At 45.7% G+C, this 27556-nt stretch overlaps 1 protein-coding gene across 2 annotated transcripts in view; it reads left to right on the top strand.

Moving 5' to 3' along the window:
* Positions 1 to 27556, top strand: part of TBC1D10C (TBC1 domain family member 10C) — a 131592-nt gene that overhangs the window by 12194 nt on the left and 91842 nt on the right. For both annotated transcript variants that reach the window (XM_030185687.1, XM_030185678.1), the window contains exon 2: positions 11171 to 11393. In XM_030185687.1, coding sequence (XP_030041547.1) covers positions 11203 to 11393 — 191 coding nt within the window. In that variant the 5' untranslated portion in view covers positions 11171 to 11202. The remainder of the gene's footprint in view (positions 1 to 11170; positions 11394 to 27556) is intronic.

Below are 27556 nucleotides of genomic sequence, written 5' to 3'. Positions count from 1 at the left end.
AGAAGCCTGCGCGGCCGCGTTGCTGATCTGCAAGAGCAGGCTTCTAGATGGAATGTTGCTAGTGGAGGAGTAGCCTAGTGGTTAGTGCAGTGGAACATGGGATGTTGTTACTATTTGCGATTCTGGAATGTTGCTATTCTCCAAAGACAAGCAGGCCAATATTCTCACTGATGGGTGACGTCACGTCGGCCCGGAGGACTTTCCAGCAAAGTCCATGACAAAGTCTAAAATGTCCCCCGTCGCGCGGGCGGATGCAGTGCGCATGCGCGCGTCCACTTTCCCGCCCGTCGCGCGGGCACATTCCTCAGTTTTTTCTTCTCCGCGTCTGAGGTGACACGGAGCTCGACGATCTCGTCTTCGTGTTCCTCCTGTGCCCGGAGGTGAAGAAAGAAGAAAACAGCGAAGTATCCTTTTTTTGTTATCTTAGAGTGTTTTCGTTTATTAAGTTTCCTTTATTTTAGTCTGCGATTTTATTTAAATCGCTCGGTCGGGTATTTTTTTCCCGTCTTTTTCTTTTGTTTTTCTGTGTCATTATTTTTCTAGACACAATCGCGTCTTTTGATTTGGCAGGGACTATTTTTCCCGAGATGTCAACGAAGACGCCCAGCGGCTTCAAGCCTTGTGCCCGCTGCCATCGGGCCATCTCTGGCACTGATACACACTCGTGGTGTATTCAGTGCCTTGGGCCGGACCACCGCTCGGAGAGTTGTAAATTGTGTCTCGCCATGAAGAAGCGGACACTGCTCTCTCGAGACGCCCAGAGAGAGAAGATTTTTGGGCCCGGTGCTTCGGCGTCGGCGCCGTCGACGTCGTCTAAGTCGGCGCCCTCCAAACCGGCGCCGGGCAAGTCGGTGCCGGTGACGTCGGTGCCGTCGAGGATGATGTCTTCGAGGCCGACGTCGTCGAAGTCGACGTCGAAGGAGGCGTCGGCACCGGGAGACGGGACAGGCTGCCTTTAGACCCATGCACGCTGGGAGCAGTGATGCATCGAGTGGGTCTCCACCCGCCTCGGCGCCTCCTGCTGTGCAGGCCCCCCGGGACCGTCCTGCGTCGGACCCGGCCCCGAGGAGACGTGTGGATTCCACGTCCTCTTCTCCGGTGCCGAGGAGTCTCGATGACATGCGTCGGGCGAAGGCCAAGAAGCATCGTCGTCGATCTCCTTCGAGACACGGCACCGGGAGCTCCGGGTCATCGATGCACTCGATACCCGAGAAGCGTCGGTGCCGAGAGGATCGCTCTCCCTCTATTACTGAGGTTCCGACGCGTGGGGTCGCTGGCAGCCGAGTCCCCACTCCCCAACCTCAGCAGACTTTGCCTCTGGCACCTCAACCGACCCCGCAGCCTTTTTCGACTCCAGCTGTGGATGAGAGTATGCAGGCCATGTTCCCTTTTTTCTTGAACATGATGCAGCAGTGGCAGTCGGCATCGAGGTTGTCGGTGCAGACGGCGTCGACGGGGCCGGTGCCGATGCTTTCAGAGGCACCGGTGCCGACGGCGTCGAAGGTGTCGACATTGCCGATGCCGGATGTTCCTGCATCAGGCCTTCAGCCTGTGGTGAGGTCTGTCTCACCGGTGCCGTCTCCGGTGCCGGTGCCTTTGACCTCCCAAGTTGACTCTCCCGAGACATCGGAGCAGGAAGCTTCCCCGGAGCCTCAGGGACCATCAACTTCTCGGCACCATCATAGAGGCCATCAAGCCTCTTTGTCGAGACGGGCTCAGATTCGGGCGGCTCTGTCTGAGCTTTTAGCCCCATCTGATGGTACCTCATCCGAGGATGATGAAGGAATGCATGGGGAGTTCTCTGGCGAGGATTCTCAAGGCATTCCATCCGACTCCACTCCCTCGCCACAAAGGCAGCTGTCTCCTCCCGAGAGCTTGTCTTTTTCATCTTTTGTTCGGGAGATGTCTGAGGCCATCCCCTTCCCCGTGGAAATTGTGGACGAGCCCAGAGCCAAAATGCTTGAGGTTCTGGACTATCCATCTCCACCTTCATCTTCTGCCACAGTTCCTTTTCATGAGACTCTTAAGGAACTTATGCTGAGGAACTGGGAGAAGCCTTTTTCAAGTCCAACCGTCCCTAAGAAAGCTGAGTCCCAATATAGGATCCACGGGGAACCCAGTCTCATGCAGACCCAATTGCCTCATGATTCAGCGGTGGTGGATTCTGCCCTCAGAAGAGCCAAGAGTTCCAGAAATTTCTCCTCGGCGCCCCCGGGGCGAGAATATGCAACTCTGGATTCTTTTGGGAGGAAGGCGTATCAGGCTGGTCTGCTCGCTTCCAAAATCCAGTCTTACCAACTCTTCACGAGTGTGCATTTACGGAACTCTGTGAGGCAACTTGAGAGTTTAGTAGATACACTCCCTGAGGAGAAAGCTGAACCCTTTCGCCAAGTGATCAGGCAGCAGAAGGCGTGTCGCAAGTTCCTGTCCAGGGGCATTTTTGACACTTGCGATGTGACATCTCGCTTTTCCGCTCAAGGTATAGCGATGCGCAGGCTCTCATGGCTGCGTGCCTCTAACCTGGAGGAAAGAACTCAGCGGAAAATAGCAGATATCCCATGCCGGGGGGATCACCTTTTTGGAGAGAAGGTTGAAGAGATGATTGATCATCTCTACCAGCGTGACAACGCTATGGATTCTCTCTCCCGCCGGGCGCCTTCTGCAACCACTTCCACTGCTAGGAAGTTTTTTAAGGGAAAGAGAGGTGCTCCCTACGCTTCTAGAAATCGTAGGTACACTCCTTATTCCCGTCAGCCGGTTCAGGCTCGACCCCAGCCCGCTCGCTCTCGTCAGCAGCGGGCACCGAAGCAGCCCCCTGCAGCTCCCCAGCAAAAACCAGGGACGGGTTTTTGACTGGCTCCAGCAGAGCATAGCCAAAGTCAAAGTACCTGTGCCGAACGATCTGCCGGTCGGGGGGAGGTTAAAATTTTTTCACCAAAGGTGGCCTCTCGTAACCTCCGACCAGTGGGTTCTTCAAATAGTCCGGTGCGGGTACACCCTCAATTTAATTTCCAAACCTCCAAATTGCCCACCAGGAGCTCAGTCTTTCAGCTCCTACCACAAGCAGATACTTGCAGAGGAACTCTCCGCCCTTCTCAGCGCCAATGCGGTCGAGCCCGTACCACCAGGGCAGGAAGGGCTGGGATTCTATTCCAGGTATTTCCTTGTGGAAAAGAAAACAGGGGGGATGCGTCCCATCCTAGACCTAAGGGCCCTGAACAAATATCTGGTCAAAGAAAAGTTCAGGATGCTTTCCCTGGGCACTCTTCTTCCCATGATTCAGAAAAACGATTGGCTATGCTCTCTGGACTTGAAGGATGCTTACACTCACATACCGATACTTCCAGCCCACAGGAAGTATCTTCGGTTTCGGCTGGGAACACAGCACTTTCAGTACTGTGTTTTGCCTTTTGGCTTGGCGTCTGCACCCAGGGTTTTTACAAAGTGCCTGGCAGTTGTGGCAGCGTCGCTACGCAGACTGGGAGTGCATGTGTTCCCTTATCTGGACGATTGGCTGGTGAAGAACACCTCCCCGCAAGAAACTTTGCAGTCTATGCGGATGACTATTCAGGTGCTAGAGATGCTGGGCTTTGTCATCAATTACCCCAAGTCCCATCTCGTCCCTGTGCAAAAATTGGAATTCATAGGAGCTCTGTTGTGCACACAGACAGCTTGTGCTTATCTCCCAGGACCCAGGGCAGACAGACTTCTGTCTCTGGTTTACAAAGTGCAAGCATCTCAGCAGGTCACAGCTCGGCAGATGTTGAGATTGCTTGGCCACATGGCCTCCACAGTTCATGTGACACCCATGGCACGTCTACACATGAGATCGGCTCAATGGACCCTAGCTTCTCAGTGGTTTCAAGCCACAGGGAATCTAGAGGATGTTGTCCGGCTGCCCACCAATTTTCGAAATTCCCTCAGTTGGTGGACCATTCGATCCAATCTGGTCTTGGGACGCCCATTCCAAATTCCTCAGCCTCAAAAAGTGCTGACGACGGATGCATCCCTCCTCGGGTGGGGAGCGCATGTAGATGGGCTTCACACTCAAGGAGCTTGGTCTCTTCAGGAGAAGCATCTCCAGATCAACCTCCTGGAATTGCGAGCGATCTGGAACGCTCTGAAGGCATTCAGAGATCGGCTAGCCAACAAAATTGTTCTCATTCAGACAGACAATCAAGTGGCGATGTATTACACCAACAAGCAAGGGGGTACCGGATCCCGTCCTCTGTGCCAGGAGGCCGTGCAGATGTGGCTATGGGCCTATCAAAACGGAATGTTTCTCCAAGCCACTTATCTAGCCGGTGTAAACAATGGTCTGGCCGACAGGCTGAGCAGAGTTATGCGGCCTCACGAGTGGTCCTTGAACATGACTATTGCCAAAAAGATCTTTCGAGTTTGGGGAACTCCATCGATAGATCTTTTTGCTTCCCAGGACACTCACAAGGTTCCTCAATTCTGTTCCAGACTCCAGGCCCACGGCAGACTAGCGTCGGATGCCTTCCTCCTTTTTTGGGGGACAGGACTCCTATACGCTTATCCTCCCATCCCTTTAGTGGGGAAGACTCTCCTGAAACTCAAGCAGGACCAGGGAACCATGATTCTGATAGCGCCTTTTTGGCCCCGCCAGATATGGTTTCCCCTTCTTCTGGAACTTTCGTCAGAAGAGCCATGGAGATTGGACTGTTTTCCGACCCTCATTACTCAGAACGAGGGGGCGCTTCTACATCCCAACCTCCGGTCTCTAGCTCTCACGGCCTGGATGTTGCGAGCGTAGAGGTTGCCTCTTTTGGTCTCTCTGAGGGTGTCTCCAGAGTTCTGTTTGCTTCCAGGAAAGATTCCACACATAAGTGTTACTCTTTTAAATGGAGGAGGTTTGCCGTCTGGTGTGACAGTAACGGTCTAGATCCTTTCTCTTGTCCTGCACAGACCTTGCTTGAGTACCTTCTGCATTTATCCGAGTCTGGTCTTAAGACTAACTCGGTCAAAGTTCACCTTAGCGCTATCAGTGCTTATCATTCACATGTTGATGGCTTGCCGATTTCTGGACAGCCTTTAGTCATGCGTTTCATGAGAGGTTTGTTTTTGTCAAAGCCCCCTATCAAACCTCCTCCAGTGCCATGGGATCTCAATGTCGTTCTCACCCAGCTGATGACAACTCCTTTCGAGCCACTGGATTCCTGCCATCTGAAGTACTTGACCTTGAAGGTCATTTTCTTGGTGGCTGTTACTTCAGCTCGTAGGGTCAGTGAGCTTCAAGCCCTGGTAGTTCATGCACCATTCCTTGTCTTTCATCATGACAGAGTAGTCCTCCGCACCCACCCAAAGTTTCTACCGAAGGTGGTGTCGGAGTTCCATCTGAACCAGTCAATTGTCTTGCCAACATTCTTTCCCCCTCCCCACTTGAACCCGGGCGAAAGCAAGTTGCACACTTTGGACTGTAAAAGAGCACTGGCCTGTTACGTGGAGCGGACGCGCCCCTTCAGAAAGTCCGCCCATCTGTTTGTTTCTTTTAATCCCAACAAGAGGGGAGTTGCTGTCGGAAAACGCACCATCTCTAATTGGCTAGCAGATTGCATTTCCTTCTCTTACGCCCAAGCCGGGCTGACTTTGGACGGTCATGTCACGGCTCATAATGTTAGAGCCATGGCTGCGTCGGTGGCTCATCTAAAGTCAGCCACCATAGAAGAGATTTGCAAAGCTGCGACGTGGGCTTCGATCCACACATTCACATCACATTACTGCCTTCAGCAGCATAGCCGACGCGACAGTCGGTTTGGGCAGTCGGTGCTGCAGAGTCTGTTTGGGGTTTAGAATCCAACTCCACCCCCCTAGGCCCTTGTTTATTCTGTTCCAGGCTGCACTCTCAGTTAGTTGAATTTGGTTTCAGGTCAATTTTGTTTTTTGTCCTCGCCGTTGCGGGACCCAATTGACCATTCTTTGTTGTGTTGAGTGAGCCTGGGGGCTAGGGATACCCCATCAGTGAGAATATTGGCCTGCTTGTCTTTGGAGAAAGAGTAGTTACTCACCTGTAACAGGTGTTCTCCGAAGACAGCAGGCAATATATTCTCACAACCCTCCCACCTCCCCTTTGGAGTTGTATTCCTCTAATTCTTGTAATTAACTGAGGAATGTGCCCGCGCGACGGGCGGGAAAGTGGACGCGCGCATGCGCACTGCATCCGCCCGCGCGACGGGGGACATTTTAGACTTTGTCATGGACTTTGCTGGAAAGTCCTCCGGGCCGACGTGACGTCACCCATCAGTGAGAATATATTGCCTGCTGTCTTCGGAGAACACCTGTTACAGGTGAGTAACTACTCTTTACTTGAGATTCTGTTGCTACTGTTTGAGATTCTACATGGAATGTTGCTATTCCACTAGCAACATTCCATATTTAGATTGTGAGCTCTTTGAGCAGGGACTGTCTTTTCATATATGGTGTACAGCGCTGCGTATGCCTTGTAGCGCTATAGAAGTGATAAGTAGTAGTAGTAGTAGAATCACTGAAATAATTAGTATGTTCTTTACAGCAAATGTTATTTTATCAGTTAAAATAGGGAATGAATGAGAGAGAGTGTGTGTTCCAACTTCTTTCTTTGTGTCTCACATTTATATAGGGTTAAATCATGTACTTACATATTGGGCTGCCTAATGTTAGGCACCGGGATAGTGCATGCTAACCCCCGGAGTCTATTTATAAACTACTCCTTCTGGTCATCAAAACCTTAGCATCAAAAGAACCTCTGTATCTTTATCGTCTATTGCTTCCTTATACCCCCTCATGCTCTCGCCATTCCCTTGACCAAAATGTACTTATCATCCCAACTTTCAAACAAATTTGCCATGAACATACTCGTACCTCAATTTTCTCGGTTCAAGGATTGCATCTTTGGAACCTTCTACCTGTTTCCCTGCATCATCAGACCTCTTTGCCAGTTTTTAAAACTGAATTTAAGACATTTCTGTTTAAGGATGCATTTAGTTAGAATTTTTTTTCCCTTTCTCTCTCTTAGTAGAGCAGCCGGCTGTCTCTCTTGAAGAACTAAGAGCATCCCTATTGTCTGTTCCACCCCTTTCCTTTTCTTAAATAAATGGATTTCCTCTCATTTTACCTCACTCTCTGATTATTTGTCTGTGTGCACACACTATTACCTTCTCTTATATTTGAAGACTTTCTAAGCTGCCTAGATAGTACTTCTGACTGGTGAATTAGTAAATTGAAATAAACTTGAAACTTGATATGGTGTCTACAGCTGTGTGCCGAAATTTGGGAGCACGCACAAGATGTTTTCACAACTTATCAGCCTTTAACTATCACTAATTGAGTACTAACAACCAATTCTTCGTATTCATTGGCACTCATTAACATTTGTACACACATCTGGCTGTGCGCTATTCTATAAGGAATGGCATCTAACTCTACTAGCATATACCAGGGGCGTAGCCAGACTTCGGCGGGAGGGGGGTCCAGAGCCCAAGGTGAGGGGCACGTTTTAGCCCCCCCCCCGGCGCCGCCGACCCCCCCTGCCATTGCCGACCCCACCGCCGCCACCAACTTTGCCCCCCCCCCCCACCGCCACTGCCGACCCTCTCGACCCCCCCTCCCACTGCCAACCCGCCGTCGCCTACCTTTGCTGGCAGGGGACCCCAACCCCTGCCAGCTGAGGTCCTCTTCTTTCCGCAAAAGGCTTCCTTCTGTTTCTGACGTCCTGACGGCGATGGCGGGAGGTGGGGTCGAGAGGGTCGTTGGTAGGGGGGTCCAGGGCCAAATCTATAGGAGCCCAGGCCCCCAGGCCCCACATAGCTACGCCACTGGCATATACATCAAAAGGGGTGTAGCTATGGGCGTGTTATGGGAATTCAGAAAAGTTGCATGCAGAAATATAGAATACGGCCTCAGTGCATCTAAGTTGTGCGCTAGCATTTACACCAGGTTTCAGCAAACGTAAATACTGGTGTCTAAAGTTAGGCGTGGTGCTTAGAGCTGATTTTTTTTACACTGCATAATTTGGAGCATCATTTATAGAATTCCCTCCATTGTACCTATTACATAATGCAGAAACCAAAAAAGTGGAAAATACCAGAATCCCACAGGAGAACACAACAGGAAAAGAGAGTGGGAAACAGATGACAGCACTTCACAAACAAACCGTGGAACACCAAAAAGTGGAAGCAGTAGTATTTATTGATGTGTATTAAAGACTTGACTCGGCACCGTGTTTCGGCTATATGTGCCTGCCTCAGGAGTCTTGAAGTATAAGTTCAACTTATGCTTCTGGTATAAGAAGTTCAATATGCCAAACGGGGCTGTGTTAGATTGGTCTTTACAAAGACCTTAGTGGAATGTTGTCTCAAAAGTTACAGTATATACAGGCCCAGCAATGTGTGCCATGTCAAGTCTTTAATACACATCAATAAAGACTATTGTTTCTACGTTTTGGTGTTTCACAGTTTGTTTGTGAAGTGCCACCATCCGTTTCCCACTCTCTCCTATTATATAATGCAACTTCATGGGCAATTGCCAATATAGAATACTAATGTAAGTCATCATTTATATATGTAACTTTAAGCACACTCACACTGGCTCAATGGCAGGTGTAAGTGCTGGTGTTAGTGAGTGTACCTAATGTCAGTTACACGCGTAACCTGTGAAGGCTAATCCTGGGCATGCCCTTGACCCGAAAGGGGGAAAAACCACCACAAGGGTGGAGGTACACTAGGATCCTACGCGAAGAAATGCACAAAGCAGGGAGTAGGAAAGGTAGGCTCTTCCAAAACAACTGGAGATGACGTATATAGGATATCAAATCTTTATTCAGTTGAAGGAACTATGACACACTTGATTCTGACTCGACACAGCTGTGTTTCGGCGCAAAAACACTCCTTCATCAGGAGTCTATAAAATGAGATTTTAAATTATATAATAATAAAATCATAATAAAACGTCCATACAATAATATCGCATATACTAAAAACATAAATAAAATAATGTGTCGAGTCAGAGTCAAGTGTGTCATAGTTCCTTCAACTGAATAAAGATTTGATATCCTATATACGTCATCTCCGGTTGTTTTGGAAGAGCCTACCTTTCCTACTCCCTGCTTTGTGCATGCCCTTGACCTGCCCATGCCCTTCCCAGGTCCATGTTCCCTTATAGTTGCATGCTCTATAGATTTTGTGCATGGTGTTTGCACAATACTGACTAAGGGCAATTGTGCCAGTAACTGCTAATTAGAGCCAATTAGTACCAGTTAACACCAATAATAGCCAATTATTGGTTGGTAAGGCCAATTACCATCTTACTAAACAATTAAATTGCCCATATAAATGCCTTATTTGTATAACTTGTGCATGTACATTTGCAAAATAAACATTAATTTACACATATGAGTCTAATGACTTAGGGGAATTATGTGCTCATTTTCATGCATAGTAACAAGGCAGCAAATTAGCTATTTCCATATCTGGTGACATCACTGTATTGATTGGAAATTGGTATTATCATCTCAAATTTATGGTGCCATCCAGCAAATGGAAGGTCACACAGGTCCAGAGAACTTATAGGTAGATTTTCAGATTTTGAGCAGCCAGTTCAAATTTGTTGAGATTTATTCTGTTGTTGCTTTTCTGAGTATATCCTCCTTCAGAGAAACATAGAAAAATGATGGCAGAATAAGACCATAAAGCCTATCCAGTCTACCCAGCCACACCAACTGTTCATCTCTATAATCCCTAAGAGATCATCTGTACTTGTCGCATGCTTTCTTGACTTCAGATACAGCCTCGTTTCCAACACATCTGCCACCTCTGACCATTACACACATCCACCACATTATTGTAAAGAAATAGATTCCTCCTGATTCTATCCCCTCTCATCCTCATCCTATGATCCCTCATTCCAGATCTTCCTTTCTGTTGAAAGAGGCCCATTTCTTGTACATTTAATCAGTGGCGTACCAAGGGGGAGCGGTGGGGGCAGTCCGCCCCGGGTGCACGCCGCTGGGGGGGGGGTGCCGCGCGCCCGTCGGCTCTTCGTTTTCATGCTCCCTTTGCCCTGGAACAGGTTACTTCCTGTTCCGGGGCAGAGGGAGCATGAAAACGAAGAGCCAGCAGGCGCGCGGCACCCCCCTCCCAGCGGCGTGCACCCGAGGGGGGTTCATTCGCCGGAGGATCGAGGGGGTTCTTTCGCGGGGGGGGGGGGGGGGGCGTCGCGCTGTTCTGGGGGGGCGCTGTCAGCCTCCCTAGGAACGCCACTGCATTTAAGCCACAGAGGTATTTCAATGACTCTGTCATATCTCCCCCTCCCGCCTTTCTTCCAAAGTATACATATTGAGATCTTTAAGTCTGTCCCCATCTACTTTACGACAAATATCTACTTTCTTAAAGCTCATAGTGAAAGGACATCAGTGTCTGGTAACTCAAATGCATGGTTGTAGCTAGCTGTGTGTGGCCGATATGACTGCACACAGCATAAGTGAAGCTGGGGCGCTAAACTTTCACCGTGTCCGTTGTTTTTTTTTGCTGGTTTGTTACTATTACAGTACAGTCTCAATTATCCAACCTTTGCTAATCCAACCATCCGGCATATCCAACAGACCCCCTCCCCCCCAGTGATGTCATTGCATTTATTTCTATTAAACATTTTTGTTTAAGAGCAAGCACATGTAAAGTAATTATGTTAATAAACAATTTTTGAAAATTGGGGACTCTATGCCTTTGTTTATGAATTGGTTGAGGGGGTTATACATTGTTTTCCGTATTATCCGTTTATGTCGGATAATCGAGACTGTACTGTACTGCTGCTACTAATGGACATGTTGCACAGGGCACTGCTCAGTTGTTTGTACCAGTGGATTCTCCTGCCCCTCTGGTTCTATATTACTTTTCAAAGGCCACATAAGGATTTCAAAGAAAACTGGCCTTTAGCTGTGCAGTCAGTAGCTGTTTTTACTCAAGAAAAAAATAGATTTTGTCTAGGAATTCACACATTTCAGATACTGCTTAACAGTAAGGGAGACCCCAGTTTCTGCAGTCCTGGGATTCCAGTAATGTTCGGGGATATCTCAGATTACATTTCTTTACCCTCTTAAAGATGAACAAGAGATCATAAAAAGATAGAAGTACAGTTGGCTTTTCATTGTCTGTGACTTTTCTGGTCTTTCTTCCAGGACCAGCTTGAATGACTGACCTCTGACCCACCATGACAGCCACCTTGGGGGATGCCATGAGCTTCAGCAGCACAACAGATGAACTGTCTGACACTTTTGACTCCACATTGGATCTGCGTGATGACTCTAGTTCACTGGGTTCAGACTCAGAATTCAATGGTGCAGCTCCATACCGGCAAACTGACAAATATGGGTTTCTTGGAAGTGGTTCCACAGACCCTGGGTAAGTGCCAGTCATGCAATAGAAGAGTGGGTGTAGAGCAAGAGTGTCCAACCTCGGCCTTCACCAGGTCGAATTTTCAGGATTCCCCCAATGAACCTGCATTTCCTTATAATGGAGGTAGTGCATGCAGATAGATCTCATGCATATTCATTGGGGGAAATCCTGAAAATCCAACTGGATTGTGGCCCTCGAGGACCATGGTTGGACAGCCCCAGTGTAGAGGAAAGGGGAGGATGGAAAGCAGTACCATGACTGGAGGGAGGGGGGATTATGGGAAGCAGCTGACCTAGGCGTCATTTTCAAGGGGGTACCATCAGTGAGGTTGCTTGTTCTTATTCATAGCAGGGGGCCCATTGCAGTGCTCTATCCCTATGACTCTACTGTCCCAGTCTCAGGTAACAGAAAACAATCCTCTGATTTGTACTCTTGCCGCTCCCCTCCCACACAGAAGCAGAGAACAGGAAGGAGAGGGTGAACTTGGAGCAGACAGAGCACTGACACATCATAGAAGGGTCTTTTTGCCCCCTAAACCAATCTCTCCAGGCTAAAGGAAGGAATTGGATAGGTGAATCTGAACAGACACTGCAAAGAGTAGGCACTCTGCTCCCTAATCTAGCCTGCCTCGGCCCTCTTAGTTCCCCTTCCTGACTGCAGGGAACAGGAGAGGAATGGACAGAAGAGTAAAGTAGAGTTCAGATTTTGTCTACATGTTTTTAATTTGTGGTCACATATTCTGTATTTGATGAAGGCTGAGATGAATTACTCATATTTTGCTAGGGTTTAGTTTCAATGCAGGGATCTGTTAACCGTCTGACTTCTCATGTTTCCACAATAGTAGGTTATTGTTTTAGGGTACAATGGAATATTTGCATGTTGTCTCTTCATTTAAGATTATTGCTGTTTGAGTTCTGGTTGTTAGTGCTGTTTTGGTACGGCAACTTTACTAGATAAATTAAGTGACATTTTTGTAGGTATTGGGTTACTTTGTAAAATACTGGTCTAGTAAAGAGGGAGTTGATGTTGCTCTTACTGAGGTGACGACAGAATTTGAAAAGGGCTACTGGGCAGGAGTGAGGGAGAGAGGAGGCTGCTGCTGTTTGGTAAGGGGTTCGGAAGGGAAAGAGAAGATATTACTGCTTGGCATGGGGTGAGGAGGAGGAGAAAGGCAGAAGATGTTGGATAGAATTGGTGTGAAAGAGGGGGAGATGATGCTGGACAAGGAGTGGAGGGGAGGAGGTGAAGGCAAGGCAAGCAGTGAGAGGGAGAGAAAAGTAGATGCAGGGAAAGAAGTATTTAGGGGAGAAAGAAAGGGATGTTGCACAAGCAGTGGGAGGGGAGAAAAAAGCAAAGATGTTAAGGGTTGACCATCGCAAAGAATGAGATTTACTGCCCCAAAGAGTGAGTTTGAAGGCCAAAGAATGCGATGTTTCAGATGGTGTGTCCAAGGCAGTGGTTCTCAACCAGGGTGTTTTGACACACTGGTGTGTTGCAAGAACTGAGGAGGTGTGTTGCAGGGTAACAGTTCTAAGGGGATGGTGAAGCAACAGGAAAAGCAATGGTAGTCCCAGCAATTTGTTGTGAGCTGCACTCCTTACGTGAGTTGCAGAGTAAGCAGTACCTAATATAAGTGCCACATGCTGTGTGACCCAAGGAAGGAGTGCACCTATGATTGGTCCAGGGTAGAGGAGAGGTGGATGATCATAATAGCCTATAAAACCCTGCTGCAGACAAAGGAACTCTGAAAAACCAGGCATGTTTGGAGAAAGAGTGTTTCAGATCCGTCCAATGGCCTATGTTGTTTCCCAAGGGGATTTTACTTTCCCCCCATTGATAGTAACTAATTCTCTATAGCTATGAATCTTTCTTTCATTCCTTCTTTCTGTCTCTGCCTTTTCTCTGCTTTCTCTCTGTTCTGTGTCCTTTGTATGAGGACAAACTTTTTTTCCTTCTTTATCTAATTAGTCTAATTACTTATAATTACCAGAGGTACTGATGTTAGATTTTGTAAGTTTGTTATAACTTGAAACTGATGTCTGATGCTGTGCTGGTGGGTGATTAAAAATACTTTTAATTCTCTCTAATTCCTGTATAATTTTTTCTATGATATTTAATAGAATTCGTAAGTGTTTTAACGAATAGCAAACCAAACGCAGCCTAGAACAAGAGTAAGCAGAAACAAAGTAAGCTCACAGCTGAAGGGAATAACGCTAGAGCGTCCTATGTAGGCAGAGGTATGTTTAAAAAGGGTTTGGCATCTGACATCACTTGCCTCAGACATCAGCCCAATCCCTGGCATAGCCAGTCAGGAGCGAGTCCCAGTCACTACCCTGCCTGTCCCAGTAGGATCATAACAGGGAGATGGGAGATGCTGCACTGTTGGGGGGAGAAGGAGAGATGCTGAACCATAGCAGAGCTGTGTTTGGGGACATTTGATTTGTGGTTTACATAGGCTATTGTTTCTCTCTCCTCTCTGCACTGTGTGATAGGACATGATATGCTCAGCTGTGTTTTATAGGGTATGGGGTTTAGGGGTAAAATATTTAGGAGTTGCCTAATTTTACATGCTATGAATGCATGTAAATAACCTCTTAAGTAATACTGACTAGTGTGAAAGTGTGTGCATAAATTTCACGACGTGTACATTCACTGTGGGCGAGCACAGGGGCAGCATTTAGGTGGATTCTACACTTATGCACATATCGGCTGATATTCAGCGCTATCTAACCAGCCATAAATGGCCGCTGACCGGTTAAATAGCGTTTCGGCGCCTACCCACTAATACTCAGCGCGAGAGAACTGGTTATCTTCACTGAATATTCGCAGTCAGTACCAAAAAGACAACCGGCTATATCACGCAATAACTGGCAATATTCATTTCTGACCAGCTAAGTTTAGCGGCCAAATCAGACCACCTAAATAGCAGTCCTATCTGTGGCCACTATATAAACTTAATTGACCAGTGTTGAATATTCACTTAGGCGTCCTTTTACTAAGTTGCGCTGAAAAATAGCCTGTGCTTTTATAGGCGTGTGTATTGGATGCACGTAGGTCCATTTTTCAGCGTGCCTCCAAAAAAGGCCTCTTTTTTAGGCCAAAAATGGACGTGCGGTAAAATAAAAATTGGTGCGCGTCCATTTTGGGCCTAAGACCTTACTGCCACCCATTGACAGCGGTAAAATAAAAATTGGTGCGCGTCCATTTTGGGCCTAAGACCTTACTGCCACCCATTGACAGCGGTAAGGTCTCATGCGTTAACCAGGCAGTAATCGTCAGCTCGCATACACTGCCGATTACCGCCCAGTTAGCGGCACGCAGTAGAAAATTAAAAAATATTTTCTGCCATATGTATTGGACGTGCATTAAAAAAATGGAATTACCGCTCAGGGCTCACATTTAGCTGGGTGGTAGTTCCAAATTGATGCACGCTGGATGTGCGTAGGTGCCTACGCGCCTTAGTAAAATGGCCACTTAGCCGGTAAAATTTGAGTTGGCAAAAAAAACCCAGATATTCAATACCAGTCACCAGAAATGGCCCGGCCTTGACAGTGGCGTTCCTAGGGGGGCTGACACCCGGTGCAGTGCCCCCCCCCCCCCCCGGATGCAGCGCGGACCCCCCCCCCCCCCCCGGCGAAAGGACAACCCCCGCGAAGGAGCCCCCCCCGAGTGCACGCCGTTGGGGGGGGTGCCACGCGCGCCTGTCCTCCGTTGTTCCATGCTTCTTCTCTGCCCCAGAACAGGAAGTAACCTGTTCCGGGGCAGAGAAGAAGCATGGAACAACGGAGGACAGGCGCGCGTGGCACCCCCCCCAGCGGCGTGCACCTGGGGCGGACCGCACCCCCCCCTAGGAACGCCACTGGTCCTTGAATATCCAGGGTCAGTGCCAATCGTGGCACTTATGCGAGCTGCCTCTCACGGTTTCAATATCAGGCCCATCGTTCACTGTGCTGAGTCACCATGACTGATTATCCTATACCTTTTGTTAATATCAGTTAAAACATTCTAATATTTAAACAGGTTGATGGCGTTGAAGTCCCTGGAGATGAATGATGGCGGAGGCTTATTCTAAAAACAGTTAGTTTACAACATTCAAGCCTAAAAATGTATTATATATCCAAACAGAAAATGTATACAGCAAATGTAGCCAAAGACAAAGCACAAAAAGAAAAGGGAACGACCAACTCAAGGGCTATTTTAAATAAAAAAATATATAGATACACATGGACTTAAAATGAGTTCTTGGCTCGATGCAGTCCTGGGTGTGTTGGAGGTGTGTTTTGAGCAGGACTAGGGAGTGCCCAAAATTAGGACATCTTTCAGTAATAATGGAATGGGAAAAAAATGTTCAAGGCAAAAAAGAAGGATGTTTTAATCTAGACCTGTGTCGGATCCTGTCCAGAGTACAAAAAGGTGCCCTGATTATGCAGCTCACTGAAGGAATGAATGCATGATCCATCATTAATCTCCTGGAGATTACTGACCACTTACCGACCCCCCCCCCCCCCCACCCCCCCCTAAGAAGTGAAAGTAACAGTGGATACCAGGATCTATGACAGCTTCAGGTATTATGGGCATTCCTAATAGAGCAGCAAGCAAGTGTGAGGAGTAGCGTAGTGGTCAGTACAGTAGACTTTGAACAACGGAACCCAGATGTAACTCCCACTTTAACTGTCTTACTTATACACAAATATGTGAGCTCTCTTTGAACACAGTCACTCAAAAGCGCATGGTTCGGGAAAAGGTATCTTGCAAAGATACCTCACAAACAGGGAAGATAGGGTTTCTGGATAGTGAGGTTGCACAACAGACCGTGGTAGGCCAGGTGCCCTTAAATACAACTAAAGATCAGACAAAAGATGTCAAATCAATAGTGTCAGGTACTAAGCATCATGCAAATAAGAACAACAAACATACTCTGAAATGTCTATATGCAAATGCTAGGAGTCTAAGAAATAAGATGGGAGAGTTGGAATATATTGCACTAAATGAAAAATTGGATATAATAGGCATTACTGAGACCTGGTGGAAGGAGGATAACCAGTGGGACACTGTCATACCGGGGTACAAAGTATATCGTAATGATAGGGTAGACCGGACTGATGGAGGGGTAGCATTGTATATTAAAGAGAGCCTTGACTCAGATAGATTACAAATTCAGCAGGACACAAATCACACCTTTGAATCACTGTGGGTTGAAATTCCATGTATAAAAGGGAAAAAAATGGTGATAGGAGTGTACTACCGTCCACCTCGCCAGGATGAGCAGGTAGACACAGAAATGATAAAAGAAATCAGAGACGCGAACAAAATGGGCAATGTGATAATAATGGGTGACTTCAATTATCCAAATATAGACTGGGTAAATGTAACATCAGGACACGCTACAGAGATACAATTCCTTGATGAAATCAAGGACAGCTTTATGGAGCAACTGGTGCAGGAGCCGATGAGAGAAGGAAAAATTCTAGACTTGGTCCTTAGTGGAGCGCATGATCTGGTGAGGGACGTTATGGTACTGGGGCCGCTTGATAACAGTGACCATAATATGATCAGTTTTGACATCAACCTTGAAGTAACTGTACACAGAAAGTCAAATACGTTAGCGTTTAACTTTAAAAAAGGAGACTATGTAAAAATGAGAAGAACGGTAATAAAAAAACTTAGGGGGGCAACTGAGAGAGTAAAAACTGTACAACAGGCGTGGACGCTGTTCAAAAATACCATCCTGGAGGCCCAGGCCATACATATTCCGCGAATTAGAAAAGAAAGACGGAAGTCCAAAAGACACCCGGCCTGGTTGAAAAGTGAGGTGAAGGAAGCTATTAGGGCTAAACGAAACGCCTTCAGAAAATGGAAGAAGGAACCGTCTGAAAATAACAAGAAACAGCATAAGGAGTGTCAAAGCAAATGCAAGGCGCAGATTAAGAAGGCCAAGAGGGAGTATGAAAAAAAGATAGCATTAGAGGCAAAAAAACATAGTAAAAAATTTTTCGGTATATTAAAAGCAGGAAGCCGGCAAAAGAATCGGTTGGGCCGCTGGATGACCGAGGGGTAAAAGGGGCGATCAAGGAAGACAAAGACGTAGCGGAGAGACTGAATGAATTCTTTGCTTCGGTCTTCACCGAGGAAGATTTGGGTGGGATACCGGTGTCGGAAATGGTATTTCAAGCGGACGAGTCGGAGAAACTTACTGACTTCACGGTAAACCTGGAGGACGTAATGGGGCAGTTCGGCAAACTGAAGAGTAGCAAATCTCCTGGACCGGATGGTATTCATCCTAGAGTACTGATAGAATTGAAAAACGAGCTTGCGGAGCTACTGCTAGTGATATGCAACTTATCCTTAAAATCGAGCGTGGTACCGGAAGATTGGAGGGTGGCCAATGTAACGCCCATTTTTAAAAAAGGCTCCAGGGGAGATCCGGGAAATTATAGACCGGTGAGTCTGACGTCGGTGCCGGGGAAAATGGTAGAGGCTATTATCAAAAACAAAATTACAGAGCACATCCGAGGACATGGATTACTGAGACCAAGTCAGCATGGCTTTTGTGTGGGGAAATCTTGCCTGACCAATTTACTTCAATTCTTTGAAGGAGTGAACAAACATGTGGACAAAGGGGAGTCGGTTGATATTGTGTATCTGGATTTTCAAAAGGCGTTTGACAAGGTACCGCATGAAAGGCTACAGAGGAAATTGGAGGGTCATGGGATAGGAGGAAATGTCCTATTGTGGATTAAAAACTGGTTGAAGGATAGGAAACAGAGAGTGGGGTTAAATGGGCAGTATTCACAATGGAGAAGGGTAGTTAGTGGGGTTCCTCAGGGGTCCGTGCTAGGACCGCTGCTTTTTAATATATTTATAAATGATTTAGAGATGGGAGTAACTAGCGAGGTAATTAAATTTGCTGATGACACAAAGTTATTCAAAGTCGTTAAATCGCGACAGGATTGTGAAAAATTACAAGAGGACCTTACGAGCCTGGGAGACTGGGCGGCTAAATGGCAGATGATGTTTAATGTGAGCAAGTGCAAGGTGATGCATGTGGGAAAAAAGAACCCGAATTATAGCTACGTCATGCAAGGTTCCACGTTAGGAGTTACGGACCAAGAAAGGGATCTGGGTGTCGTCGTCGATAACACACTGAAACCTTCTGCTCAGTGTGCTGCTGCGGCTAAGAAAGCGAATAAAATGTTGGGTATTATCAGGAAAGGTATGGAAAACAGGTGTGAGGATGTTATAATGCCGTTGTATCGCTCCATGGTGCGACCGCACCTTGAGTATTGTGTTCAATTCTGGTCGCCGCATCTCAAGAAAGATATAGTAGAATTGGAAAAGATGCAGCGAAGGGCGACTAAAATGATAGCGGGGATGGGACGACTTCCCTATGAAGAAAGACTAAGGAGGCTAGGGCTATATAGCTTGGAGAAGAGACGGCTGAGGGGAGACATGATAGAGGTATATAAAATAATGAGTGGAGTGGAACAGGTGGATGTGAAGCGTCTGTTCACGCTTTCCAAAAATACTAGGACTAGGGGGCATGTGATGAAACTACAGTGTAGTAAATTTAAAACAAATCGGAGAAAAGTTTTCTTCACCCAACGTGTAATTAAACTCTGGAATTCGTTGCCGGAGAAAGTGGTGAAGGCGGTTAGCTTAGCAGAGTTTAAAAAGGGGTTGGACAGTTTCCTAAAGGACAAGTCCATAAACCGCTACTAAACGGACTTGGAAAACTCCAAAATTCCAGGAATAACATGTATAGAATGTTTGTACGTTTGGGAAGCTTGCCAGGTGCCCTTGGCCTGGATTGGCCGCTGTCGTGGACAGGATGCTGGGCTCAATGGATCCTTGGTCTTTTCCCAGTATGGCATTACTTATGTACTTATGTACTATACTTGAATTTATACGACGCCTGCAAGCATGATGGCTATTGTAGTGGTGTAACTTTACGTACAGTAGATTTTATCTATTCCTGGAGAGCCTACAATAACATATAAAGGAATTAAGGTGAGATTTGTACCTGGGTCCCATTGTTTAAAGTCCACTGCACTGACCACTAGGCTACATGATGAGGTTCATAAGCTTGTCCCTGTATGATTTATGTCCAAGATCACTTACCAATTTCTTAGCCACCCTGTGCATCAACTCTATCCTTCCATAGGTGCAGTCTCCAGAATTGCACACAGCACTCTAAATGGGGCCTTACCAGAGAATTATACAAGGGCACTATCACTTCTTTGTTCCTGCTGGTCATCCCTCTCCTTATGCACCCAAGCATCCTTCTGGCTATGACCATTACTTTTTCTACCTGTTTGGAAACTTATAAGTACATAAGCACATAACTATTGCCATACTGGGACAGACCGAAGATCCATCAAACCTAGTATCCTGTTTCCAACAGTGGCCAATCCAGGTCACAAGTACCTGGCAAGATCCCAAAACAGTACAATACATTTTATGCTGCTTATCCCAGAAATAAGTAGTGGATTTTCCCAAGTCCATTTTAATAATGGCTTCTGGACTTTTCCCTTAGGAAGCTATCCAAACCTTTTTAAAACTCTGCTAAGCTAACTGCTTTTACCACATTCTCTGGAAACAAATTCCAGAGTTTAATTACACGTCGACTGAAGAAATATTTTCTCCAATTTGTTTTAAATGTATTACTTTGTAGCTTCATTGCACGCCCTCTAGTCCTAGTATTTTTGGAAAGAGTAAACAAGCGATTCATGTCTACCCATTCCACTCCACTCAGTACTTTATATACCTCTATCATATGTCCCCTCAGCTATCTGTTCTCCAAGCTGAAGAGCCCAAGCTGTTTCAGCCTTTCCTCATAGGGAAGTCATCCCATTCCCTTTATCATTTTCATCGCCCTTCTCTGTACCTTTTCTAATTCCACTATAGCTTTTTTGAGATGCGAGAACCAGAATTGCACACAGTATTCAAGGTACAGTCACACCATGTAGCAATACAAAGGCATTATAACATCCTCATTTTTATTTTCCATTCCTTTCCTAATAATACCTAACATTCTATTTGCTTTCTTTGCTGCCGCAGCACACTGACCAGAAGCTTTCAAACTATCGTCAACGATGACTCCTAGATCCCTTTCTTGGTCGGTGACTCCTATCGTGAAACCTTGCATCACATAGCTATTCGGGTTCCTCTTTCCCACATGCATCACTTTGCACTTGCTCACATTAAACATCACCTGCCATTTGGATGCCCAGTCTCCCAGTCTCATAAGGTCGTCTTGCAATTTTTCACAATCCTCTTGCGAATTAACAACTTTGAATAACTTTGTGTCGTCAGCAAATTTAATTACCTCACTAGTTATTCCCATATCTAGATCATTTATAAATATGTTAAAAAGCAGTGTTCCCAGCACAGACCCCTGCGGAACCCCACTATCTACCCTTCTCCATTGAAAATATTGACCATTTAACCCTACTCTCTTTTCTTTCCTTTAACTAGTTTTGAATCCACAATAGGACGCTACCTCCTATCCCATGACTTTCCAATTTCCTCTGGAGTCTTTCATGAGGTGCTTTGTCAAATGCTTTTTGAAAATCCAGATACACAATATTGACTGGCTCACCTTTATCCACATGTTAATTCACCCCTTCAGAGAAATGTAGTAGATTGATGAGGCAAGATTTCCCTTCACTAAATCCATGTTGGCTTTGTCTCATTAATCCATGCTTTTGAATATGTTCTGTAATTTTGTTCTTTAGAATAGTCTCTACCATTTTGCCCGGCACCGACGTCAGGCTCACCGGTCTGTAATTTCCTGGATCACCTCTGGAACCCTTTTAAAAAATCAGTGTTACATTGGCCACCCTCCAATCTTCTGGTACCATTCTTGATTTTAAAGATAAATTACATATTACTATCAATAGTTCTGCAAGTTCATTTTTCAATTCTGTCAATACTCTGGGATGTATACCATCCGGTCCTGGTGATTTGCTACTCTTCAATTTGTCAAATTGCCCCATTACATCTTCCAGGTTTACAGAGATTTGATTCAGTTTCTCTGACTTGTCAGCATTGAATATCATTTCTGGCACCGATATCTCTCCCACATTTTCCTCGGTGAAGACCGAAGCAAAGAATTCATTTTAATCTCTTCACTATGGCCTTGTCTTCCCTGAGTGCCCCTTTTATCCCTCGGTCATCAGACACAATAACCCCCAAGTCTCGCTCTTCCTTTGTACATAGAAGCACTTCACCCCCTATATTGTATCATTCCCTCGGAATCTTGTGACCCAAGTGCATGACCCTGCATATTTTTAAGCATTAAATCTTAGTTTTTAGCATTAAAACTTAGTTGTCAAAAATTGGATCACTCCTCAAGCTTTGCTACATCCTTCCTCATCACATCCACACCTTCCGGGGTGTCCACCCTGTTGCAGAATTTGGTATAATCCGCAAAGAGAGAAACCTTACCAGACAGCCCTTCTGCAATATTACTCACAAAGATGTTTGAAATAGCCGGCCCTAGGACCAATCCATGCGGTACTCCACTGATAACATCCCTATCTTCAGAGCAAGCTCCATTTACCACTACCCTCTGTCTCCTTCCGTTAAACCAATTTTAACCCAGTCAGTTAGTCTAGGTCCCATACCAAGGGTACTCAGTTTATTTATGAGTCGCCTATGCGGACAGCGGATACAAAGTATTTGCAGCAACTTTGCAAGCTGCCAACACCACAGCTGAAAATCAGCCTCCATGAGACTAAAGTTTCATAATTTTCCATGGTTCTTAAAGGCTTAAACTTGATCTGAAGACATAAAAAGGGGTCACTTAGGGGCCCATTTACTAAGCCACACAAAAAAATGTGTCACAATTCATGCTGAGACCACTTTTAGCATGGTGGTATAATGACCTGCACTACGCACTGAGGCAAAACGTCTATGTTTTATCCCCGAAAATACTGTTTGTAAAAAGGTTTTACACTGCATTCATCTATCTTTTTAGACCATTTTCGGGGGAAAAAATCCAAGTGAAAAATGTAGAAAATCAAGCCATTTGGATGTAAGAGGGGCCAGCATTTTTAGTAGACTGGTCGCTCAGACATCCCAGAAGAGCAATGGGGCACCCTAGGGTGAACTGCAGTGGACTTCATATAAATGCTCCCAGTTATACATCTCAACATTGCTCCCTTATCTTGTCTGCTGATCCCCCCCCCCCCAAACCCACTGCCTCCAACTGTACACCCCTACAGTAGCCTTTATAGGTGAAGGGGGCACCTATATGTGGGTACAGTAGGGTTTTGGTTGAGTTAGGGAGGGCTCATGGTTTCCACCACAATTTACACATGTTACTCAATTGAGAAATGAGCCAGTCAATGATGATAATTATCAATAATTGGCAATAATTGAAATTTACATGCTCTTCTTTTTAGGCATATTCGTCAAAGTAGTGCACATAAATAAGCAGTGGATTTTCCCCAAATCCATTTTAATAATGGTCGATGGACTTTTCCTTTAGGAAGCCATCCAAACCTTATTTAACCCCTGCTAAGCTAACTGCTTTTACTACATTCTCTGTCAACGAATTCCAGAATTTAATTACACGTTGAATAAAGAAATATTTTCTCTGGTTCGTTTTAAATTTACTACTTTGTAGCTTCATTGCGTGCCCCCTAGTCCTAGTATTTTTGGAAAGAGTAAACAAGCAATTCACATCTACCAGTTCCACTCCACTCATTATTTTATAGACATCTATCATATCTCCCCTCAGCCGTCTTTTCTCCAAGCTGAAGTGTCCTAGCTGCTATAGCTTTTCCTCATAGGGAAGTCATCCAATCATTTTTGTCGTCCTTCACTATCATCGTGTTCAGCTCTTTCAATAACCAGATCCACCACTCATGTTAACATTTATGCTAATCTGAAAAACGGGGAGGAATAAGCCTCAGATAATGCAGGTTATTTAAATAATCCTGCTGCATCAATCACTGCATAAAAAAAACTCTCCCGGAAACAGAAAACTTTTATTTTCAGTTCATATTTTCACCTTAAATATTTTCTTTATCCCGTATATTCATATACTAAAAAAAAAAAAAGCTACTTAACTTAAATGTAGCATAACATGACAGCTGTATTGCGTAGATACACCTCTGCAAAATAGGAGAGAGCAATAAAGCTGCTGCGTTATGCTACATTTAAGTTCATATTTTTACTTTAAATCTTTTCTTTATCCCATATATTCCAAAAAACAGCTACTTAACTTAAATGTAGCATAACGTGGCAGCTGTATTGCATAGATACCCGTCTGCAAAATAGGGGAGAGCAATACAGCTGCCACGTTATGCTACATTTAAGTTAAGTAGCTGTTTTTGGAATATATGGGATAAAGAAAAGATTTAAAGTAAAAATATGAAGTGAAAATAAATGTTTTCTGAGAGTTTTTTTATGCCAGTGATTGATGCTGCAGGATTATTTAAATAACCTGCATTATCTGAGGCTTTTTCCTCCCCGTTTTTCAGTGCGTCTATCACATGGGGGTATGTTTGGGGCATTTCGGGGGTGGAATGAGGGTGGGCTTAGGGTGCTCCTAACACTTTATTTATGTATTTATTTATTTATTTATTTTCAGCGCTTGATATACCACAAGTGATCCCTGAGGCAACTATGCAGTTTACAATTTCTGTTGCAGGTACTTTGCACTGTCCCTAATGGGCTCACAGCCATGATGGAACAAAACGAAAACGTCTAGGGCTGAAACTTGGCCTGTTTTCAGAACGAATAAGGCACGAAAAGGTGCCCTAAATTACCATTGGAGGGAATCAGGTATAACCCCTCTTACTCTCCCAGTGGTCACTGATCTCCCCCCCCCCCCCCCCCCCCCCAAAAAAAAAAAAATGTGATTAAAAATATTACTTACCCGCCTCTATGACAGCCTCAAATGTTATAGCCAAGTCCATTAGAGTAGCATGCAGGTCCCTGGAGTAGTCCAGTGGCCGGTGCAGTGCACTATAGACTGATGGACCCAGACTCATACTTCCACCTACCTGTTATACTTATAGTGGAAACCATGAGATGTCATTAAAACCCTACTGTACCCACATACAGGTGCCCCCTTCACCAACAAAGGCTATTGTAAGGGTGTATAGTTGGGGGCAATGGTTTTTTTGGGGGGGCTCAGCAGACAAGATAAGGGAGCAATGGTGAGAAGTGTATCTGGCAGCATTTATACGAAGTCCATTGCAGTGCCCCCTAGGTGCCCCATTGCTCTTCTGGGATGTCTGGGGGACCAGTCTACTAAAAATGCTGGCCCCTCTTACATCCAAATGGCTTGATTTTCTACATTTTTCACTTGGATGGAGTTGGTTTTTTTTCAGAAATGGTCTAAAAAGATAGACGCATACAGCACAAAACCTTTTTACAAACAGTATTTTCGAGGAAAAAACATAGACATTTTACTTTTTCAAAATATCTATATTTGCTATTTGGATTTTGGATGTTTTGAGAAAAACGTTCAAAGTCGGACTTAGACGTCATATTGAAAATGCACCTCCACACTAGGGCCGTGCCTAGGGTCTCTGGTGCCCCCCTGCAGACTATCAGTTGGTGCCCCCCCCCCCCCCCCCCGCCCCGTGTGGCACAAGATGCAAAGGAAATAGGAGCTGAAAGATGGAGTGCATCTTTGTGGAATTGCTCAACAAATAGAGGGTTTACAACCACTTAGCTTTTTGTGCTTTTTTATTCACTAAATTAGTAATTAAATCTTTGATATCTAACTGGGCATATATATCATTCTCAGTAGCAATCATGGCAAGGCTTACAAGCCTTTCTTGCAAAATACTTGATCGCAAATAATTTTTTATGATTTTTAACCGTGAAAATGATCGCTCACCACTTGCCACACTGACAGGAATTGTCAGCAATATTCTTAGAAACAAATTGCTATACATTGCAAAATAAGATAGCAGATGTAAATTCTCAAAGTGGACATACAGTGGTGGAAATAAGTATTTGATCCCTTGCTGATTTTGTAAGTTTGCCCACTGACAAAGACATGAGCAGCCCATAATTGAAGGGTAGGTTATTGGTAACAGTGAGAGATAGCACATCACAAATTAAATCCGGAAAATCACATTGTGGAAAGTATATGAATTTATTTGCATTCTGCAGAGGGAAATAAGTATTTAATCCCTCTGGCAAACAAGACCTAATACTTGGTGGCAAAACCCTTGTTGGCAAGCACAGCGGTCAGACGTCTTCTGTAGTTGATGATGAGGTTTGCACACATGTCAGGAGGAATTTTGGTCCACTCCTCTTTGCAGATCATCTCTAAATCATTAAGAGTTCTGGGCTGTCGCTTGGCAACTCGCAGCTTCAGCTCCCTCCATAAGTTTTCAATGGGATTAAGGTCTGGTGACTGGCTAGGCCACTCCATGACCCTAATGTGCTTCTTCCTGAGCCACTCCTTTGTTGCCTTGGCTGTATGTTTTGGGTCATTGTCGTGCTGGAAGACCCAGCCACGACCCATTTTTAAGGCCCTGGCGGAGGGAAGGAGGTTGTCACTCAGAATTGTACGGTACATGGCCCCATCCATTCTCCCATTGATGCGGTGAAGTAGTCCTGTGCCCTTAGCAGAGAAACACCCCCAAAACATAACATTTCCACCTCCATGCTTGACAGTGGGGACGGTGTTCTTTGGGTCATAGGCAGCATTTCTCTTCCTCCAAACACGGCGAGTTGAGTTCATGCCAAAGAGCTCAATTTTTGTCTCATCTGACCACAGCACCTTCTCCCAATCACTCTCGGCATCATCCAGGTGTTCACTGGCAAACTTCAGACGGGCCGTCACATGTGCCTTCCGGAGCAGGGGGACCTTGCGGGCACTGCAGGATTGCAATCCGTTATGTCGTAATGTGTTACCAATGGTTTTCGTGGTGACAGTGGTCCCAGCTGCCTTGAGATCATTGACAAGTTCCCCCCTTGTAGTTGTAGGCTGATTTCTAACCTTCCTCATGATCAAGGATACCCCACGAGGTGAGATTTTGCGTGGAGCCCCAGATCTTTGTCGATTGACAGTCATTTTGTACTTCTTCCATTTTCTTACTATGGCACCAACAGTTGTCTCCTTCTCGCCCAGCGTCTTACTGATGGTTTTGTAGCCCATTCCAGCCTTGTGCAGGTGTATGATCTTGTCCCTGACATCCTTAGACAGCTCCTTGCTCTTGGCCATTTTGTAGAGGTTAGAGTCTGACTGATTCACTGAGTCTGTGGACAGGTGTCTTTCATACAGGTGACCATTGCCGACAGCTGTCTGTCATGCAGGTAACGAGTTGATTTGGAGCATCTACCTGGTCTGTAGGGGCCAGATCTCTTACTGGTTGGTGGGGGATCAAATACTTATTTCCCTCTGCAGAATGCAAATAAATTCATATACTTTCCACAATGTGATTTTCCGGATTTAATTTGTGATGTGCTATCTCTCACTGTTACCAATAACCTACCCTTCAATTATGGGCTGCTCATGTCTTTGTCAGTGGGCAAACTTACAAAATCAGCAAGGGATCAAATACTTATTTCCACCACTGTATTCCAAACACTAAAATGAAAATAAAATGATTTTTTTCTACCTTTGTTGTCTGGTGACTTTCTTTTTCTGATCATGCTGGCCCAGTATCTGATTCTGCTGCTATCTGTCCTCTTAACTCCGTTTCCAGGGCTTCCTTTCCATTCCTCCTTTCTTCTTCATTTTTTGCTCTATATCCATAAGTAAAAGCTGGGTCCTCCGCAGACTTGACTGTCCAGTGGATCCAGCTTCTGCCTATTTTCTCCATCCATGTGCAGTTTTTCTCCTCTCTTCCTTTTCCCTCATCTCATCTCCTTCCTCTCTCTTCCCTCCCCTCCATCCATGCCCAGCATTTCTTCTCTCTCCCTTCCCCTCCATCCATGTGCATCTCCTTCCTCTGTCTTCCCTCCCCTCCATCCATGTTCAACAATTCTCCTCTCTCCCCTCCATGTCCAGCAATTTCTCCTCTCTCCCTGGGCGCTGTCCTCCCATCCATGTCCATCCTTGTCCCTCTCTGCCCTTCCCTCTTCCATCCATATCCAGCAATTCTCCTCTCTCCCCTCCCCTCCATTTCCAGCAATTTCTCCTCTCCCTGGGCCCTGCCCTCCCATCCATGTCCCTCTCTGCCCTTCCCTTACCT

This window comes from Microcaecilia unicolor, chromosome 1 (assembly GCF_901765095.1).
Source record: "Microcaecilia unicolor chromosome 1, aMicUni1.1, whole genome shotgun sequence".
Lineage (NCBI taxonomy): Eukaryota > Metazoa > Chordata > Amphibia > Gymnophiona > Siphonopidae > Microcaecilia > Microcaecilia unicolor.
The sequence above is the reverse complement of the archived record's forward strand: the minus strand, read 5'-3'. Positions and strand labels throughout refer to the sequence as shown.